The 20,712-nt window shown below is 43.6% G+C and overlaps 2 protein-coding genes across 6 annotated transcripts in view; one reads left to right on the top strand and one right to left on the bottom strand.

Moving 5' to 3' along the window:
- The window catches only part of LRFN4 (leucine rich repeat and fibronectin type III domain containing 4), a 138,565-nt gene extending 132,261 nt beyond the window's left edge, over positions 1-6,304 (top strand). Inside the window, exon 4 of the mRNA XM_029611113.1 lies at positions 5,043-6,304. Within this exon, the coding sequence (XP_029466973.1) occupies positions 5,043-5,883 (841 nt within the window). The 3' untranslated portion in view covers positions 5,884-6,304. The remainder of the gene's footprint in view (positions 1-5,042) is intronic.
- Positions 1-20,712, bottom strand: part of PC (pyruvate carboxylase) — a 582,027-nt gene that overhangs the window by 286,327 nt on the left and 274,988 nt on the right. The gene's annotated exons all lie outside the window — the stretch shown is intronic.

The following is a 20,712-nucleotide window of genomic DNA, read 5'->3' as shown; positions in this document are numbered from 1 at the left end:
TGATTTTTTTTTTTTTGCAGGAGGTTTAATCCTCTTGTTTTGGCAATACTAACCCAACCGGGACAGGTGGCAGAATGTAAACCCCCATATGGGAGAGGTTCTCAAACGCCCAAGAAAGGACAGTCTTCAACTTCTAGCTCAGACTTCTTCACTTAGATTCAAGTCAAAAAGTCAAGAGCCATTTTATTCCATCAGTGGAGTGGCTTACAAACTGTGTAAAGTGGCGGAGGAAGAGGGACAGAGGAGGCAAGAAGAAAGTAAGGCACAATCATTTCATACAAGTGACTGAAGGGTGCACAGTTACCATAGGGAAGATTTAATTGGCTGAACCAGGAGGGAGAAACCAAGCACAGCAATACTAGCAAAACACATACACATTTAGATAAATCAGTAGTTAAAAAGGAAACATCTTTAAGATTCCTTTGACATTATGATTTGTATTATACCCATAAGGAAATATCTGCATTGCAAATCAGAGGTGCTGCTATACCTGTTCTCTTTAGAGCCCCAAGCAGGCATTGCACTGATAAACGTGAACACAGCACAAAAAGCTGAAAAGCAGATCATCAAAGGCCCATACAGGGAATGAACCAATACATGTATAACATGGTGGATGACATCAGAAAAGGACCAACTGCCTCATTCAGTCTGCCCAGTAATTCCAGTCCATGCTACAAGGAAATATTCCACCTGCCAGGTGTACAGCATGACTTTTCCAAACTCTCTCTCCTTATCTAAGACAGGTTTTTTTTTGTCATCTTCCTCAATTGCAGACTACCATTTTGTGCAGAGAAGTATTCAAAATTTCTTACTCAGTCTGTTCTCAGCATTCCTCCATTCCCATGTCTATCCACAAAGCTTTATAATAATTTAAATGGCTACAAATATTAGCATGGGTGTTGCTCAAACAGCAGGCTTCCTAAGTCTCCTGCACAGACAGACCCAGTTACGTGAGCACTCGCATTTCCACTACTAGTTATTACTGTACTTGCAGTGTACCAGACAGACCTAGCTGCTAGTTAATTCTATCACTGCACTTACCTATGTTTCTACTAGGACCTTCTAATATTTCATATTATTCACTTTGACATTCATGTTCTGGCAGCCGCAACACTCTTTGAATTGTTCAAGTAGGACACTTTAAACACAAACACGCAATGCTAGATTGTGCTTCTGCTCTCTCCAAGTTTTGCAACTAATGATTTTCTATATTTATCTCATGCCTCTTAAAATCTGTTAGTTTTAGCCTCCACCATACCCTTCGCGACAGAGTTGCAACACCTTTTGGTAAAAAAAAATATTTCCTGGCATTGCTGCTGAGCTTACCCTTGAAGCTTCATGTTGTATAAAGAAAGCAGGAATGCAGCACAGACAACTTAAGAGTGGATTTTCAGAGCCCCGTGTAGATGTAAAGCATGAATACAGCATGGACAGCTGAGAGCAGATCTATCAGAGCTCCATGCAAGCATCATCAAAATAACATGTAAAGCACAAACTCTAACAGTGGACTCATGGACTGCTGCCTTAATAAAAGATGCATACCTTGTACCAAAAGAAAACAGTAGATCTAGGAAAAAGATTGAACGTTGAAGCAAATAAATGCAGATTTTGAGAAATTTAGCTAGCTATTTTACAGTACTTGGTATTAAAACCATATATAAATGCAAATCCTACTACACCCATCCTTTAGATTCAATCCCCACCTTGGCTTTAAAATCAGTGGTTCAGTCAATTTCTTCTCCCATTGCTAAGATTAAAAAATCTCTCATTATCTGAGGGCAAGATGCCTCTCCCTTTAAAATGTGCAGTTGTTAGACCAATTCTAAAAGAGAAAAATTCCGACCCCAATATTTTAGATAATTTCAGACCTATTTCAAATCTACCATTTATATCCCAGACCTTAGAAAAAGTGGTACAAGCCCAACTCGAAGAGCACATCGATACAAATAACATTCGTTTCCCTTCTCAATTCGGGTTCAGAAAACATTTTAATACCGAAATCATTATTGCTTGCCCTGAAGACACTGTATTAAGGGGATCTGATGCAGGCCAGTCATATTTATTGGTATTACTCGACCTGTCAGCTGCCTTTGATATGGTAAACCACCAGATTCTAATTCGTAGACTGTCCAAAATTGGTTTTAGTGGCATTACCTTGCAATGGTTCAGTTCTTACTTACAGAATCGATCTTTTCAAGTGAGAATTGGTAATTCAATATCTGAGAAAATTAGTTTGGATTCCGGTGTGCCACAACGATCGGCTTTATCTGCCACGCTCGTTAATATTTATGTGTTACCTCTGTGTCAACTATTAGCTGGATTAGGTATCACACATTATTTATATGCAGATGACATTCAATTTCTGGTACCAATGAAAGATATGATAGATGATACTTTGAAAGTAGTTAACATTTATATTTCTGCAATTAAACAATTATTAGTTCATATGAAATTGGTTTTGAACCTCAATAAAACTGAGATTATATTATTAAACAGAAAACTGAGATTAAATAACCCTTTTTTTCAAATGGACTCTACCAAAATTGAATTAGTCGCCCATGCACGAGTTCTAGGAATAATAAATCGACAGCGACCCGAACATGAGAAAGCATATTAGTAGGAAAATTAGAGATGGATATATTAAACTCTTTCAATAGAAATCCCAGCGTGACAGATAATGCAAAATATCAAACCAAAAACAAGAAAACAGTTTCCCATATACCACTCTATTGCTATCTTGTATCTTATACTATTGTGCCATCATAATAGACCTTTCCCGGTCCACTGACCTTCATAGTCTTACGTCTAATCATCTGGAAAAAGTCACAATTTTTTTTTTAAACAATTTTTATAATTGCAAATAAGACTTAACTTAATAGATCAAACATAAATCCCAACCAGACCACGGTCCATGTTTCGAAGCTTCAGTTTCTGCATCAGGGGGAACTTCAAATAAAGTATAGTCCTTGCTGATTTCTTTATAAAGCCTTAGTATACAAGATATGACAGTGTCAACTTAAAATGGCGGCAATTTCTCAACCGGTTTAATGGGGACACTTAGGGCCGGATTTTAAATGCCCTGCGTGTGCAAATCCGGCCGGATTTGCACGCACCGGCGCGCCTATTTTGCATAGGCCGCCGGCGAGCGCACAGCGCCGGGACGCGTGTAAGTCCCGGGGCTTCGTAAAAGGGGCGGGGAGGGGGCATGTCCGGGGGGTGGGACTGGGGTCAGGGGGCAGTTTGGGGCGGGACCGGGGGCGTGGCGCTGGCCCAGGGGTGTGGTCGAGGCCTCCGGACCAGTCCCCGGGTCGGGTGATGGCGCGCCAGCAGCCCGCTGGCGCGCGCAGATTTACACCTGCTTTCAGCAGGTGTAAATCTGGCAACAAAGGTAGGGGGGGTTTAGATAGGGCCGGGGGGGGGGGGGGGGGGGGGCGAAGGAAAGTTCCCTCCGAGGCCGCTCCGATTTCAGAGCGGCCTCGGAGGGAACAGGCAACGTGCGCCGGGCTCGGCGCGCGCAGGTTGCACAAATGTGCACCCTCTTGCGCGCGCCGACCCCGGATTTTATAAGATACACGCGGCTACGAGCATATCTTATAAAATCCAGCGTACTTTTGTTCGCGCCTGGTGCGCAAATTTATAAAATCCGGCCCTTAGTATTTCCCAGTACGGCACTTATGTTCTTAAGCACGGAGGATCCTCAGCAATGGGGTAGCAAAAAATAAAACTTGAGATGAGTACACAGAGAATCCTTAGTGGGTGGTAGAGTGTGGGATAAAGGCTAGCATGGGCATAGAGGACTGTGCATGTGTACATGTAACAGTCCCATCAAGTGTCTCTGGAGAGCCTCAGCCGCAAGGTAGCATGGGGTAAATCTTGGGATAGACAGCAAGGATCTTCAGCTTTGGAGAAGTGAACGGCAAGGACTGGGGGGGGGGGGATTGGGAGATTATGTGTATTAATAAAATATAGTTAAGAGTTATACTATCTTTTTTTCAATTTTAATGTATTTTCTTTTGTCTACAACCTGTGTATTTTGGGTTTATTTTGTAAATTGCTTTGACTTTTCCATTTGTTAAAAAGGTGATCAAGTAAACAAACTAAACTAGAACAAGGACAGCAAATCCCTCATTCATGGGGAAATAAGGTATAAAACTTGGTATGAGCCCAGAGGATCCTTAGCTGTGCGGAAGCTAGGGATAAAGCTTGTAACAGGCACAGAGGATCCTCAATGGTAGAGGAATGAGGGGCAAAGCCTGGGATGGACATAGATCCTCAGCAGTAGGGAGCAAAGGGTAAACCTCAGAATGTGCAGAGAGGATCTTCTGTGGTGGGAGAATAAGGGGTACAACCCAGGATTGTTACAGAGGATCCTCTGCAGTGGGGAAATGAAGTAAGGAGTAGAAACAGAATTCAAGTAGGGTCTCTAGAAATGCAACTGGGCAAAGAGTAAGGAAGCCTTGAAGACTTAACCTGCCATCACAGTCTATGTTTCTGCATTAAAACAAATAACTATGCATATTTCCTATCACCATTAAACTATTCAATAGTAAGCTAACTGTACAATACATGTTTCTTTTTTCCTTATTGTTTGCAGCATAACAGTGTAACTATGGAAACTATAGGTCTTAGTTGATCGTCACAGAAATACAAATATTTGATTGGTGTGTCCAAAGAAAAAAAAGATCAAAGTTTAATCTCATAGGTGATGCATTGAGCCAGTCCTAGCTTTTCAGCTGCCCTGCCAATAAAAAATGGAAGCCTACCAACCCCAGGGATGGCTGGAGCTGAAAATCAATGACTGGATCAACATGCTCTGGGTGGCCTGGAGCCACATGAGTGGTTAGAGTGAGATGCGTGGTGAGCACCTGCAGTGGGGATATCGCATCTGTGGTCTAACAAAATCTGTAAAACCTGCTCAATATATGATAGGAGGATTAGGATACACTCTCTAATATGAGCTGGCTTTCATTCTCCTCTCGCTAAGGCTATCCATTTGCTGCATGTCAAGGTACTGAATTATTTTCCCTCTCTTTTCATCTTAGAATTCTTCCATCTACCAGCAAACATTTTGTCTTGAAACACTTGGTGTCTGGAGTGGACTACGATCTCTGCATCTTGGCCATCTTTGACGATGTGGCTACATCCCTGGCTGCCACAAAGTCCTTGGGCTGTGTCCAGTTCTCAACCAAGGAAGATTACCGTGACTGCTATTCTCTTCATGCTCATTTCCTGGGAGGCACCCTGACGGTCATCATCGGGGGCATCATTGTGGTCACACTTCTAGTCTTCACCGTGGTGATAATGGTCAAATACAAATCCTGCAACAGCGCATACTCTGGCATCCCCAAAGTCACCAATGTCTACTCACAGACCAACAATAGCCAGCTGGTTCCCAATGGAATGCTACCACAGCAAAGGGCTGGGGCAACTTCCAAGGGGTCGGCCAATGATTCTGTAAAGTCTTGGGAGGACACAGCTACTAAAAAAGAGCACCAGGTGATGGTCCAGCGAGGAGCCATTCATATCTCTAAAGCCCAACACAAGAGGACCAAATTGAGACATCAGGATGTGGAAGGCACAGGGAGGAAATCTGCAAATGTGGATTGTAAGCCCCAAGAAAGTTGGGGCTCTGAATGGGACTCAGGTGGGAGGTCTGCTCCACACCAAGGCACTGGAATTTTTAAGACTAAACGAAGCTGCTCGTTGGACATGGGGAGCATCTCCTCCACTACATGCTATAGCTATGCCAAGAGGCTGAGTGTAATCTGGACTAAACGCAGTCAATCAGTGCATGGGATGTTGACACATTGTGCTGAAAATGACATAAAAGGAAGGAAAGTCATATTCTCCAGCATAGATGAACTTGAGGAGAGCATGGTGTAAAGAAGAGGGAACAAAGGGCAAAGGTGCCATGACCTTGCAAAGGTGACTTTGTACAACGAAAAGATGGGGGGGGGGGGAAGACAGTGGAGAGGGCACAAGCTTAACCTGTACTTTCCTCTCTTCACCAATACTACTGGTTTGCTGCTTACAGCTTTTACCTAAGCCTGACAGTTTTCCCCTGGGGATAGTCGAGATCCGCACATTGAACGGTGTGTACTCCAAGGGAAGGTGCTGAGATCACATTTCAGTGACAGGGTAGGCAGAAAAGGAGTATACAGCAGAGATGGCCCCCTTTGAAACCATTCTGCAAACATCAAGGCAGATATCCAGAACAGGACATGTGCTCCACTCTTGTAGTAGGCAGGCACCACACCCCTGTCTATTCTCATCCTGCCCCATTTTGCAATGTTCCTTTTTTTGGCTGGGGGAGGGGGGGGGCGGGAAGAGGTGAACTAATACACAGCCAAAATTTTAGAAAGGATTTCTTGGTGATCTCTACCAGTTAAAAAATTCATTTGGTGTCTTTTTCCCCCTCTCATTACAGGAAATAAACTTACAAAATAATTCATACTTTTTCCAGCCTACTTGCCAATAATCAACAAAGGCATCTTTATCTACAACTTCTATATGTATTAAAGATGAAAGAAAATTGTTTCTTTAAACAAAATTAAATAGAAACAAACATTATATATATATACAATTTTCTATCATTTGCCAAAAAAAGTAATTGATCTTCTTCTGACTGAAAATAAAATGCTTCAAAAAATATTAACTGGCAAGTCGTCTAATTTTGTATCAGTTTTCTCTCAGTCTAGGTACTTTCATATCTTTCCCACAAACAGAAAGAAGGTAATTTTCAGTGGCCCACATAGGGCTAAATTCTGTGGGTACTTTTTACCCACAGACTTTAGCTCAAATTTTCAAAGCAGATTTATCTGTGGGTGTGTACAGAAACCATCGCAGCATTTACACAAAGTTACACCTACATTTGCACAAGAGCAGGTGTAACTTTGTGCATGTGGATTTACACTCATACTTTTGAAAATCGACAGTATGCATGCAAGTCTTTCTCTGCCCACCAGAAACTCCTTCTTTTACACACATAGACCCCCATATAGATTTTCAAATGGTGATCTAGGTGCAGAAAACTATGGTCTCTGCACACAAACCTTTTTGAAAATGAGGTCCAAAAAGTGCAGAAAACTAGAAGCTATATCCTTCTGGGAAAACTGGATTCCTTGCAGGTGGTACTTTTGAAGGGCACAGGCTTTACAACATTTTCAGGAGCTGGTGCAGATGAGCTTTTGAGAACCCTGCAGATACTTACTGTGATGGCATTGGTCACATAGCAAAAAGGGGCTGAGTGGCCTTGGAACCTCATGTGCATGGAATCTGTTCGGTGTTGTAAGGTGTGTGTGGTGTTGTGTGTGTGTCTGTGTTTGTGTCTGTGTGTAAGAGAGAAAAAAAAAAACCTTGCACTTTTGCTCTCTTGTTTGTTCAGCAACACTATTTTCCCACAACCCTAGGTGTACTGGAGAGGAAGTGTTCTCACCCTGGCAGCTTTTCACGTGCCCCTAAATTCCCAGACCTCTCGAGTTTGCCATCCACCAAGCTCCTGAGCCACAGCATAAAGAATCACTTTTGATTATTATTCAAATGGAGGAAATGGGAGTGGCTTTGATAGCTGTATCTCAGCTTACATTTCACAGTGATGAGAAACAGAAAGCATCCCTAGGATGCTGCTGCCAAGTCTTTAATACCGTGTAATAAGAAATCCATTATCTTGGGTAGCCATGGCTGTCAGAGACAGATGATCGATTGAAATGGCCCTTATTTCAGGAATAAGATAGTCTTCCCTGTCCTGATCAGAGGGGGCATGCCATCAAATCACAGCCAGCCCCAGTGCATCTCACAGGTTCCCTTCTGCTTTGAGCATGAGCCTTTCCTAACTTCATTTAAAATGGTACAGAGAGCGACATTCTAAGTTGGCCATGGCAGCGACCCGCCTTTCCTTGGCTCTTTCAACAGATTTGTTGTTTCTGAAAGCCATGAGTAGCCAAGATACCCCTCTGGGCAAGAGTTTGGACTAAGTTACCCACCTAGAGCTTGACTCCGGACCTCTGTTTTCAGCTAGTGTCTGCGGAGATCAGAGTTGGCTACTGAAAGTAGATAAATCAATGTATGCTTAATGGGCATTCTAGGGAGCGAGTCTGGAACATGTCACAGAGTCTTATAAATGTCTTCTTGCGCTGTGGAAAAGGAGCCTAGTAGTTAGAGCAATGGGGAAGCCAGAGTTCAAATCCTGTTTCTCTAACTGATGCTCCTTGTGACTTTGGGCAAGTCACTGCCTCAGATGCAAACTTGGGACTTGATTTTCTAAGCTTTTTCACAGATCCAGAATGGGGATTAAAGCCTTAGTAAATAGATTGTAAGTCCTCTGAGGCAAAGAAATATCTACTTTACCTATAATTTAACTCTCCTTGAGTTCGGATTTGGAAAGGAGAGTAATTAAATCCAAATACAACTGCCTTTAGGCCAACTGGTTCCCAGACTGCATTCAGCACTTAGCCAATTTGCTGAAACCTTTCAAAATGTACCATCTGCTACCCTCCTCTCATAAATACTCCTTTTATTTGTTTCAACAGCTACACGTGCTTTACGACCTGGATCAAGGTCCATGGCTCCAGCAGCCAGGGTTGAAGCAATAAGTTTTTACATTCAAAGGAATAAAGCCATCAAGGAGAATTAGCACAAGAGAGTTAGTTTTATAGCATCAAGCAGCCTGTGCGCGAGAAAATGTGAGGCCCCCAAGACTCCCCATACAGGCAGACCTTGGCATTACTCACAAGAGCACTCTCTCTATACTTCCCTTATTGGCCTTAAAAGAGAGAAAAACATTTCCTCACTCTTGAGAGCCACACAAATCATCATCCCTGCCATGGCTACTGTTATCTTCTCTAAGCCACACCATTTTGCAAAAAGGGGGGGGGGGGGGGGGAAAACCCCCAAACACACGTGCAAGCTGCTTGCCACATATAATGGCCGTCTCTGTTCCACAGAGATGTCCGGGTCTTTGGTAAACCTCAATGGATTCTTCAGTTTCCACCTTTCTCAAAGTATGAGCAGCCAAGGAAATCTGTGCTGAACTCCGAAGTGTAAATCTCAACAAACATTGTCCTTGGGAGTGATATCAACCTACTGGCCACCCTTATTTTATTTACCATATTTTTTACCTGCACCCTCCAAAGCTTGAGGCGGGGAACAATACATAATTTCCTCATAGGGAAATAGCTTTCCCCTACCAGCACCTGGCACTTCAAAATTTGCTATATAGGGGTAGATAAATTATTTCTGTATTTTTAACTCAGATGACCCAGGTAATGACCTGATAAGATTTCAAGAGATGATAGAGAAAGTGGGTCAGTGCTGGGATAGGAAACCACCATGAAAGGCGGCGTGGTAAGAATAGAGTCCATAGAGCGCAAAATGCCTTGTGAGCCAGTACTGACCCGCTACTGTATTAGGGGAAACTCTTCCATCCGAGCCCACCTGACTCAATATCCCACATGGGCACTTTTTCCTCTGAGCCAGCACTGTCCCAACATTCTGGACAAGGGGAGAGACGGCAGGCTTGCTCTCTGGTTTGAGCAAGGCAGGGCAGGGCTCACGCATGATGTAGACCAGTATTTCTCAACTAGTGTGCCATTAGACAATCCCCACGGAAAAGTCCCCACTACCTGACGCCCAAATCCAGACCAGCGCCTGGATTCTGCCCTCAGCATCTTCCAGCAGTAATAGATACCAGTGGTGGCTCTTAAACATGCAGGACTTCTTTTCTAATAACATGTTTAGTCATCCATGTCTCTCCTTTCTAGCTACAGCATGAGCCCCAGAGTACGGGATTTAATGGCCGCATGCGGGGCATGGATAGCCCACACACTGTAAATAGCACCTCCTCCTCTTCCCTCTCCTGAGCTTCCTCCTTTGGGCTCCTTCAGCCTTTGCTCTATTCCCAGGCTGAGCAAAAGAGGGAGAGCATGCATTGAGCACAGAGTGCGACTCACCAAGTAATGGGAGCAGCAGCAATGGAGAAACTCTGGCAGTCACCCGCAGCAGCCAAGGTAACTAATTAACCATCTGCCGACACCATAGTTTTCCCTTCTCCTGCATTTGTATATAAAGGGAGTTTATCCATTTTAACAGCTACCTTGTGTCTCCGCCCCTCTCTTAGTTTGTGTTAAAATTTGGAAGAGAGACTGGTGGGGGCGACCAGTGCTACCTTAGATCTTCTTTGCCCATGAGCCCTTTCCATGTCTGCATTGCCTACTTTACAAAGGTTGGTGTGCCACACATTTTTGCTTATGTAGGTGTGCCTTGTGCTTGAAGAAGCTGGGAAATACTGATATAGACTCTGGCAGTTCGTCTACTTAGCTTTACCTTAGTGGTAATTAATTTTAGTCTCTTTGCTTCTACTCAAGTGTTCTTCAAACTTTTTTCCCCCAACATGTCCCTGTTCTCACATCCTAAGAGATTCTATGAATGACAACACAAGATGTTTTTTTTCTTTTTTTAAATGCCTTTTCACTCTTCTGCATTTTTATGATTTAAATAATTTTTGCTAATCAGTTGTTTAACTCTTTGCAGTAATTTCTCATGAGAGGCTTCTAGGAAAAGTAAAAAGTCATGGTATAGGTGGCGATGTCCTTTCGTGGATTACAAACTGGCTAAAAGACAGGAAACAGAGAGTAGGATTAAATGGACAATTTTCTCAGTGGAAGGGAGTGGGCAGTGGAGTGCCTCAGGGATCTGTATTGGGACCCTTACTTTTCAATATATTTATAAATGATCTGGAAAGAAATATGATGAGTGAGGTAATCAAATTTGCAGATGATACAAAACTGTTCAGAGTAGTTAAATCACAAGCAGATTGTGATAAATTGCAAGAAGACCTTGTGAGACTGGAAAATTGGGCATCGAAATGGCAGATGAAATTTAATGTGGATAAGTGCAAGGTGATGCATATAGGGAAAAATAACCCATGCTATAGTTACACAATGTTAGGTTCCATATTAGCTGCTACCACCCAAGAAAGAGATCTAGGCGTCATAGTGGATAACACATTGAAATTGTCGGTTCAGTGTGCTGTGACAGTCAAAAAAGCAAACAGAATGTTGGGAATTATTAGGAACAGAATGGTGAATAAAACGGAAAATGTCATAATGCCTCTGTATCGCTCCATGGTGAGACCCCACCTTGAATACTGTGTACAATTCTGGTCGCCGCATCTCAAAAAAGATATAATTGCGATGGAGAAGGTACAGAGAAGGGCGACCAAAATGATAAGGGGAATGGAACAGCTCCCCTATGAGGAAAGACTAAAGAAGTTAGGACTTTTCAGCTTGGAGAAGAGACGGTTGAGGGGGGATATGATAGAGGTGTTTAAAATCATGAGAGGTCTAGAACAGGTAGATGTGAATCGGTTATATAGTCTTTCAGTTAATAGAAAGACTAGGGGGCACTCCATGAAGTTAGCATGTGGCACATTTAAAACTAATTGGAGAAAGTTCTTCTTCACTCAATGCACAATTAAACTCTGGAATTTGTTGCCAGAGGATATGGTTAGTGCAGTTAGTATAGCTGTGTTTAAAAAAGGATTGGATAAGTTCTTGGAGGAGAAGTCCATTACCTGCTATTAATTAAGTTGACTTAGAAAATAGCCACTGCTATTACTAGCAACAGTAGCAAGGGATAGACTTAGTTTTTGGGTACTTGTCAGGTTCTTATGGCCTGGATTGGCCACTGTTGGAAACAGGATGCTGGTCTTGATGGACCCTTGGTCTGACCCAGTATGGCATGTTCTTATGTTCTTATTTATATTATTCTTTATTAAAGAAAGACAAAATTATGTCATGTAGCACAAAGAATATGCTCTCCTTTCCTGCAGCAAGCACTACTGAAACCACCACCCCCCACATCCACATGCAACACATAAAGCACTCTGCCCTGCAGCATCCATGGATACTCCAATACTGAGATCCCCACACATAGCTCTGCTAATGCATTTCACTCCTGTTCTGCAACACCACCAGCTACTCCAGTACTGAAATACCCACAAGTAGCTCTGCCAATGCAGCTCACTGCTGCTCTGCAGCATCCTTAGTATTGCAAAACAGACATCCCTTCTAGAAAGCTCTGCCAATGCATTTCCACACAGATGTTTTCAGTGCTGGAAAATAACTAATGTGGCAACTGAATCTGTCTCTCTATCCAGAGGCACAATAACTTTCCTCAGAGGAGAATCAAATTTGGGGTGAAGACCAACCATAGTCCTGGAATTTACCCTAATGAAAAAGACCCAAACCTGATAAAGCTATACAGTATATTAAAAATTGTTGAAAAATGTTCACTTCCTTCCTTGTTTTAGTTAGTACAAATTCTACCAACAGCTGTGCACTTTAGCTGTTTAAAAATAAAGTTTTTTCCTAACAGAAATTGTTACTGTATAGCAGAGTCTGCTAACACTGCTTTGCAGCCCTGTGAGTTACACATTATGAAAGGCCAACCAAGCAATCAATAGCCATTTGGCTGAAGAGAAGCAGCATGCTCTGCCTGCTGTCATATACAGAGTAAAACGGATGGCGGAGATGATCATTGAACCTGGGAGTAGTCCAGACTTCCAGTTTCGTGTCTGCGATTTCCTTTCAATTTATAAGAACTACTTGGTCTGCCCAACTGCCCTCTTGTCTATTTAGCAGTGAACCGCACCCCTCAGTCTGATAAGATATGCTTAGGTAGGCCATGTAGACGGAATACAGAGTGTAAAGAGCTATGCTAACTCCGAGGGAAGAAGGAAGACCTGGGAGTGGTATGAAGTGAGCCATTTTTGAGAAATGATTGATGATTACCCAAATTACAGTGGTGCCATCTGAGAGGAGGTCCACGATAAAATCTATGGACAAGTGGGTCCAGGGTTCGCTGGGGGCTGGCAACAGCTGTAACAACCCCCAGGGTCTGCCAGACTGTTTTCTGTGTGCAGGTGGGGCACAAATCCACATAGGCCTTGACATCCTGCTTCATTTGAAGCCATCAATAGTATTGTTGAAGCAGAGTAAGGGGGCAAGCCCGTCCAGGTTGGCTGTGACACGGGATTCATGGGTCCATTTCAAAACCTTTTCACGAAGTTGGGAAGGTACGACAGTCTTCCCTGGAGGGACAGTCATGGAGACGGCCAATAGGATCTGGGCTGGGTCGATAATAAACCTAAGAGGCTCCAGGACATCCTCTATCTGGAAGGAGTGAGAGAGGGCATTCTGCTCTTAGGTTTTTGAAAGCTGGGTGGTACCTCAGTTCAAAATCAAAGTGAGCAAAAAGGAAGGACCAGCAAGCTTATCTTGCGTTTAGTTGCTGGGCATGGTGAAAGTGTTTAAGATTTTTGTTATCCATATATATAGTAATACGATACTGAGCACCTTCAAGCAAATGGCACCATTCTTCAAGTGCTAATTTGATAGCTAGGAGCTCCCTTTCATCAATGCCATAATTGCACTCTGTGGAAGAAAACTTCCTTGAAAAGAATGAGAAAAGGTGAAGGACTCCTTTAGGCGAATGCTGAATTAGTACGGCCCCTACTCCCAAGGTGGAGGCATCCACCTCCAGAATGAATGGATATGTGGAGTCCGGATGGTGGCGAAAGTGGTTTTTTTTTGTTTGTTTGTTTTTAAACATCCTTTAGCTCTTGGAATGCTGCTACAGCCTTGGAGAGCCAATCCCTTGTGTTAACTCCCTTGTGGGTGAGAGCGACGCAGCTACTGCAGACTAATTCGGGATGAATTGTCAATAATAGTAGACAAACCCTAAAAACCTCTGCAAGGCTCAAAGTCCTACTGGATGAGGCCCGTCCTGGATGGCCTTTACTTTTTCAGGAAATCCACTTTTTCAGGAAATCCACTCTTTACACAATGTATCTTAGGAAGGGCAAACTTTCCAACAGGCACTTTTCCAGCTTCGCAAACAAATTGTTTTCTCACAGCTGTTGTAGGACTATACATATGACCCAATGTTAGGTACTGAGATCCCAAGAGAAAATTAGGATGTCGTCAAGGTATACGACTATGCAGAGTAAATCTTGGAAGATTTCATTAACCATCTTTTGGAAGGCTGCAGGTGCATTACATAGCCTGAAAGGCATCACTAAATACTCAATGTCCATCATGGTTATTGAAAGCTGTCTTCCATTCATCACCAGGTTTAATTCGTATCAAGTAATATAGTCTCCCCGGAGATCTAATTTAGTGAAGATCCCAGCACCTTGAAGCCGGTCAATAAGTTAGGAGATTAGTGGCGGAGGGTATTGGTCCTTCCTAATGATGGTGTTTAATCCATGATAGTTGATACTTGGCCAGGGCAAGTCAACGATTTTGGCCACAAAGAACAACCCAGCCCCTGCTGGGGAGAAAACCCCGCTCAAGGTTCTCCCAGATGTATTCTGTCATTATTCAAGTCTCAGGGAGAAACAAGGGGTAGACTCTACCCTGTGGAGTCTTGGTGTCAAAGAGGAGTTCAATTCCACAGTCGTATGACCGATGGGGCAATAGAGTCTCTGCTTCCTCCTGGAGAAGACATCCTCGAAATCTGCTTCTGAGGAGGAAGACCCAAGTAGGGTAGTGGCCATAGATAAGCAGAGAAGAGATTCCACGTGATCCAGGCAAGAGTAACAGCACCTCTCACCCCAGGGGGTGAGCTGCAGGGTGGCACAGTTGATCTGTAGAGAGTGCTTCTGGAGCCAGGCTAACCCTGGGTAAATGGCTCTGGGGATGATGTGGAAGCGTATCTGCTCTTGAAGAAGCAACCCTGTATGTAGAATCAGAGGTGTGGTCATTAGTGTGATCTGGCCAGGCAGAGGATCCACATAAATGGAAGAGATTATCAACGGTGACATCCTTTGGAGAGTGGGAATCCCTAATTGGTCTACAAGTTCTTTCATTACAAAGTTTCCCCTGAAACCGGAGTCCACCAGTGCTTGAGGGAGGAAATTCAAGTGACCCAAGGTGATGGTCACTGGAAGTATTAGTTGGGGAGCAGGTGTGGTAAAGCCTAGGATCATCTTCCCACTGGATCCTAGGCTCAGGAGTTTCCCAGTTTCAGCGGGCATTGGGCCAGTACATAGCCCTTTCCCACGTAGTACAGGCACAGTCCTCATTGCTGGCAGCAGAGCCTCTCTTTGGGTGCTAGGCAGCTGCACCCCAGCTGCATGGGTTCATCGGAGAGGCCTGTGGAGAACTAAGCAGGAGTCAATGGTGATCACAGTCGCCGAAAGCAAGCAGCCAACATAACTCTGCTTGGAAGTCAAACCTCCCTAACCCATTGTTGAAGGCGACTGTCTACTTTGCCATCAGGTCAAGTCCTTCCAGTGTCGTCAGAAAATCTTGGGCCGCCAGTTCATCCTTGATCCTGGGCTCACGCCCTCCAGAAAAATGCTGCGAAGACGGTCCTCCCGCCAGTCTAGTTCCATCGCCAGGAGGTGAACTCAATGCCATATTCCACTAGGGACTGGGTGCCCTGGCGCAAGTGCAGAAGTTCTGAGCCCATTATGGCCAACCGACCTGGCTCTTCGAATATCCTCTTGAACACAGTGGTGAAATGCTGCAGATCACTTGGAGTGGATCCGAGCACTCCCAGAGGGGAGAGGCCCATGCCAAGGCCTTGCCATCCAGGAGGGAGAGGATATACATGGTCTTCACTGCATCATCTGGGAAGAGTGCGGCTTGTAGCGTGACGTGAATGTATTGATTTAAGAACCCACATCATTGTCTGGGGTCCCCAGCATACCGGGGTGGAGCTGGCAGCTATGGAATGGGGCGACTAGGTACAGCGAGTAATGGAGGTTCAGGTGACGAGGGCACAGGAACGGCTGCAGCTGAGGCTACATCCAGCCGTGAAGTAGTTCGTTTCATGGAGGCTTCCAAAAGTTCCAAGTATCTTTGAAGCTCTTGAAGCTTGTGTGCAAGACCCGGAATGGCCTGTAGAGCTGTGATGTCTGCAGTGTCCATGGCCCTGTTATAGGCATGGACCCTTTGTCCGAGGTGGAGGTGGTGCAACCTGCAGGGTGAAGCTCTGCAGGTCCCCACCATCAGCTGATGGAATTGGGATGAAACAAAGGCCCAACTGGAGCTTTGTCTATACCAGCCCACATTCCCCTCAGGTTGAGCTGTCGAGTGCTGTGGCCAGCAGAACTTAGGCAGGGGCCTCTGCTAACGAGCTGAAGATCTGTGGAAATGGTTGGGTTGCAGGCCAGGGTCCGGGACAGGCAAAGTTCAGGTGTAATCAAGAATCAGGTAGTGGTCAATAGAAGGCAGAGTTCAGGCACAGTCGAGAATCAGGTAGTGGTCAGTGGCAGCCAGAGTTTAAGCGGAGCCCAAAGGCAGACCGAAGTCAGAACCAGAGATCCGTCCAAGGCAGGATGAATAGGCAGGCAGGGAGACTAGGAACAGCACAGGCAGGCAGGCAAAAAGACTGAGAACACTGAAGAACTGAAGACTGACCACGATGAAGGCCAATGGAATAGAAGACAAAGGAGACCTGGAACTGAAGAGACTATGACCAAGAACTGAAGAGACAAAGACCAGGAATGCAGGCAGGGAACGTTGAGGCAACTCACTCTACAAGCTGTAGTGGATTTATTGCTGAAGTGAGAATGCAGAGTGAGTGGGCTTTTTTTTTTTTTTTTTTTTTAAGGCTCCCCACGTCATCAGCGGGCATCACAAGGAATTTCCCGCCGAAGGCCCTTTAAATCGCAGCAGGTTGGCCACGTGCTCACCTGGGGGTGGTCATTTTGGAAGCTGGCATCTCCTCCAGCATTGTGTTGGAATCAAGATGAGCACAGCGGCCTGCCGCACATCCATGTGGGGCTTCCCCTGGTATCAGGGCATACTGGTCATGGCTCGGGGCTGGAGGCAAGTGTGGTGGCTCACAGGGCCAACCCACAGACTGCCAAATGCACGTTCTGGAGACTATAGCTTCAAAGGATATAAACAAGATGGTGGCTATGAAAATGATCAGTGATTTTTTTATTCTAAAGCATATAGAGACAGAAAAAGATCTAAACATATATATCCCTGAGGAAAGGTGTGATAAGGGAGATACAGTATAGAGACATTTAAATACGTCCAAGGTTTCTATGCACAGGAGATGCACCTCTTTCAAAGGAAAAGAGGCTTAGAATGAGTGTCCATGGAATGAGGATGAAAAGGGGTAGACTCAAGAGAAATCTAAGAAAATATTTCTTTATAAAGATGGTAGTGGATGCATGGAATGGCCTCCTCATGGAAGTGGTAGAGACAAGGTCAGTATCTGAATTCAAGAAAGCATAGGATAAATACAGACAGTCTCTGTGGGATTGGTAGGGATTGTAAAGCTGAATAGTTGGATGGACCAGATAGGCCATATGGTCCTTTTTCTGCAATTTTCTTTGTTTCTATGTTAGGTGTTCTCTGAAGACAGCAATTCACCAATCAGTCAGGCAGATCTACGTACCTCCTCTTTGGAGCTTTTCTTGCCCCAGCCAGTTAATATGTAGAACTAAGGGGAGTTATGGGAAGAATGCAGCAAGGGAACTGCCCTGCATGGGCAATGAAAAGTGTTGCCTTTCCAGAGAACTCAGGAACATTTTTGTCCATTCGATGTTGTACATGGTAATATGACCCACTTGTGTGACTGATGAACTGCTGTTTTCAGAGAATCTGCTATATGTAAGCAACTTTGCCTCCTCTGCCTCCTGCAAAGCCATACATTCTATTTGACCTATAACTTTACACCCTCACTTCTCTACATCTAAGAATCCTCTGTGCCTATCTTGGGCTTTCTTAGATCAAGCGGATCTTTATCTTCCCACCCTGAAAGCCTGATAATCATGAGTATCTTCTTACTACTGTGGAATCAGAAACAGCCCCCAAGTAGCAAGGCTGCAGTTTTATACGTAGGCCAAATAGCTCTTCTCAATCAGACTATAAAGGATTCACCTTCTAAGTCAAATGGTGACACCAGGAATGGGAAAGCAGCCTTCAAGACTAAAGGAATCATCTGTTAATTAATGAAAGATTTTCCTTCATTTGTATTACCAACTTCCAAAATAAAGAATTCATTTCCCAATAAAAGTATCCAGAAAGAGAATTCTTTCCACAGATATCCTAATGGCTTCTAGTATTGTGATGAAGTGGAAAAGGGGGTGAAGGGAATTAACAGTAGAGAAAGCAGAAAAGCCAGGTTGAGGCAGATGGGGAATCTCTCCAGGCTCAGCAATGGGAACTGATCTTGGTTCAGATCTCAAGATAGATAAGACCAGGCCATGTTGCATTCTTACAAAACTCAGCAACCATTGTGAAAACCTCCTCAGGAGGATTCAAATCTATCTCAAACTCAAAAAAAGGGGCACATGGGAAGAATTAATTCTCTGAGGTATCTGCAAGTAGCACATTTAAGACTAATCGGAGAAAACTCTTTTTCATTCAATGCACAATTAAGCTCTGGAATTTGTTGCCAGAGGAGGTGGTTAGTGCAGTTAGTGTAGCTGGGTTTAAAAAGGGTTTGGATAAGTTCTTGGAGGAGAAGTCCATTAACTGCTATTAATCAAGTTTACTTAGGGAATAGCCACTGCTATTGATTGCATCAGTAGCATGGGATCTTTTGGTGTTTGGGTAATTGCCAGGTTCTTGTGCCTGGTTTGGCCTCTGTTGGAAACAGGATGCTGGGCTTGATGGACCCTTGGTCTGACCCAGCATGGCAATTTCTTATGTTCTTATGTTCTCTGGGAACAAGGAGACTCTTCCTCTGCTTATGCTGAAGCCTGGGGATCATACCACAGATGAGCAGGGCATACTAGATGTAGAAGCCCTTTTAATCTTGTTCCTTCACCAGCTACAGTGCAGAGATGATGAAAGTTAATGCATTCAGTATCAATTTTTAAGCAGTTGCATCTTTCTTCTTTGGCCCAGTACCTCTCCTTTCATTCATTACTTTTTGATTGATTTTGAAGCCTTGCTTTTTAGGCATTCTTGTATGAAGTAAAGCAAGAACACCTTAAGTAGAGACCATGTTTGTCAGTCTGCCTTCCTGTGACCCGGAATCAGGAGAAACTGCCAAACAGAATGAGCTGAGATTTTACAGTTTTCACTTGGGTACGTAGAAGGCATGAATATTATGATTGAAAGCTTTGAGAGAAATGTTATTGCATTCCATTTTGAATTTTGGTTTTCTGCACTCTAGTTGTATTAGTGTGTGCTCACCAGTGGTTGTAAATGCTGTATAAGAATGCTACTCCCACAAGTGCACTCCTAAGTGGGCGTACACTTTATATGCTTGCTAGAGCAAAAAGTGAAGTTTTTCCCCTCATACTGTGGGGGTAATTTTCAAAAGGATTTACATGCTTAACACTGATTTTTACACAAGTAAATGCACTTTATGTAGATAAGAAGGTTTTTAAAAACTGCTGCAATAAAATGCCATTGAATTGTCAAATGGTTTTACACACATAAATGCACTTTAAGCATGAAAAAGGATTTTAAAAATGACTATGATAGCATGTTACTTGAGTTAACACCTTTGAAAAATACTACCTTTGTGTTTTGGGTTGAAAAGTACCTCAGCTTTCAATAGTTTTGTATTTTGCTTTTTTTTTTTTTTTTTAGTTCCTGAACATCCTTTCACAAAACTTCAAGCTATAAAATGTTTAATCATTCTATTATTTCTACAGAAATGTAGAACACTCTTGGGAGTGTACCCTTGTACCCATTTCTTGAACCCTCTAGTCCTAGGAGTGACTAACTTTGTATCCTGGTGCCCATCCCCCTGAGCCCTCAAGTCCTAGAAGTGAAAAGTTTGGTATACGTGTGTCCCTGTTTGCTTGTGCCTAGAGGAAATCCCAGGGAAGGAGTGGGGAGGGCAGTAGATCAGGAAATGGGTAATGAGCAAGATCATTTTTCCTCATTTGTGCTGAGGCCAGGATGCTAGCACAACTGTCTTTGCACACAGATGAGGCATTGCTGCTGCCTGCTCTCTAACAACGATAAGCTGTAACAATGGAAATGAATGCCTCCCTGTCATTAAACTTTATAAAGATGCATGGAGGATCTAACACACACACACACACACACACACACACGCATGTCCTTCTTTTCTTAAGCATCAGAAAGTGATGACAGCTTGAAGCCTGAGATACTTCTCACTGCTGTCCAAGGGAATAGTTTTCTCTTTGCCGTGATGTTTGTTTTTCAAGTACTACGACAAGAGCACATATAGCATCCCCATCTCATCTAAAATAGCTTTTGGTTAAAATTTTAGAACTAGTATTAGCGATGTTTAGCGATGTGCAACTTCCGGTAAAAGCTGTTATAATCTCTACTCCGAGACCATATGATGTCACGTGTGCTGATGACCCTTTATAAATAATAATTGCTACTTGGTTGCTGTAGAATGCTGTGCATGTGGAAGGAGCTTTATAAATCACTGCTTTGGGATTGTATAGTGCTCTGTATACTAATGGCTCTGTACAAAAATCGCCACCTGGGGACTGAATGGCACCGGCTGTTTTCGCTGGCGAGTCTTTATAAATAATCAGTGTTCTGGAAATGTTATGATACCTTGTATGCTGGTGGCTCTTTATAAATAATTATAAACTTGTCAGACTTTTGCTATATATTAGCAATAAACTCATTGAGTGTGTTGCATGTAAATTATTTCAATGATGAATCAATTAATCATCATTAGTGAAACCAGCTTCTTTTGCACAGGCCTCAAGAGCCACCAGGAGTTAGCCTGAGTCATTTTAGTTTTCTC

This window comes from Rhinatrema bivittatum, chromosome 8, assembly GCF_901001135.1.
Source record: "Rhinatrema bivittatum chromosome 8, aRhiBiv1.1, whole genome shotgun sequence".
Taxonomy (NCBI): domain Eukaryota; kingdom Metazoa; phylum Chordata; class Amphibia; order Gymnophiona; family Rhinatrematidae; genus Rhinatrema; species Rhinatrema bivittatum.
The sequence above is the reverse complement of the archived record's forward strand: the minus strand, read 5'-3'. Positions and strand labels throughout refer to the sequence as shown.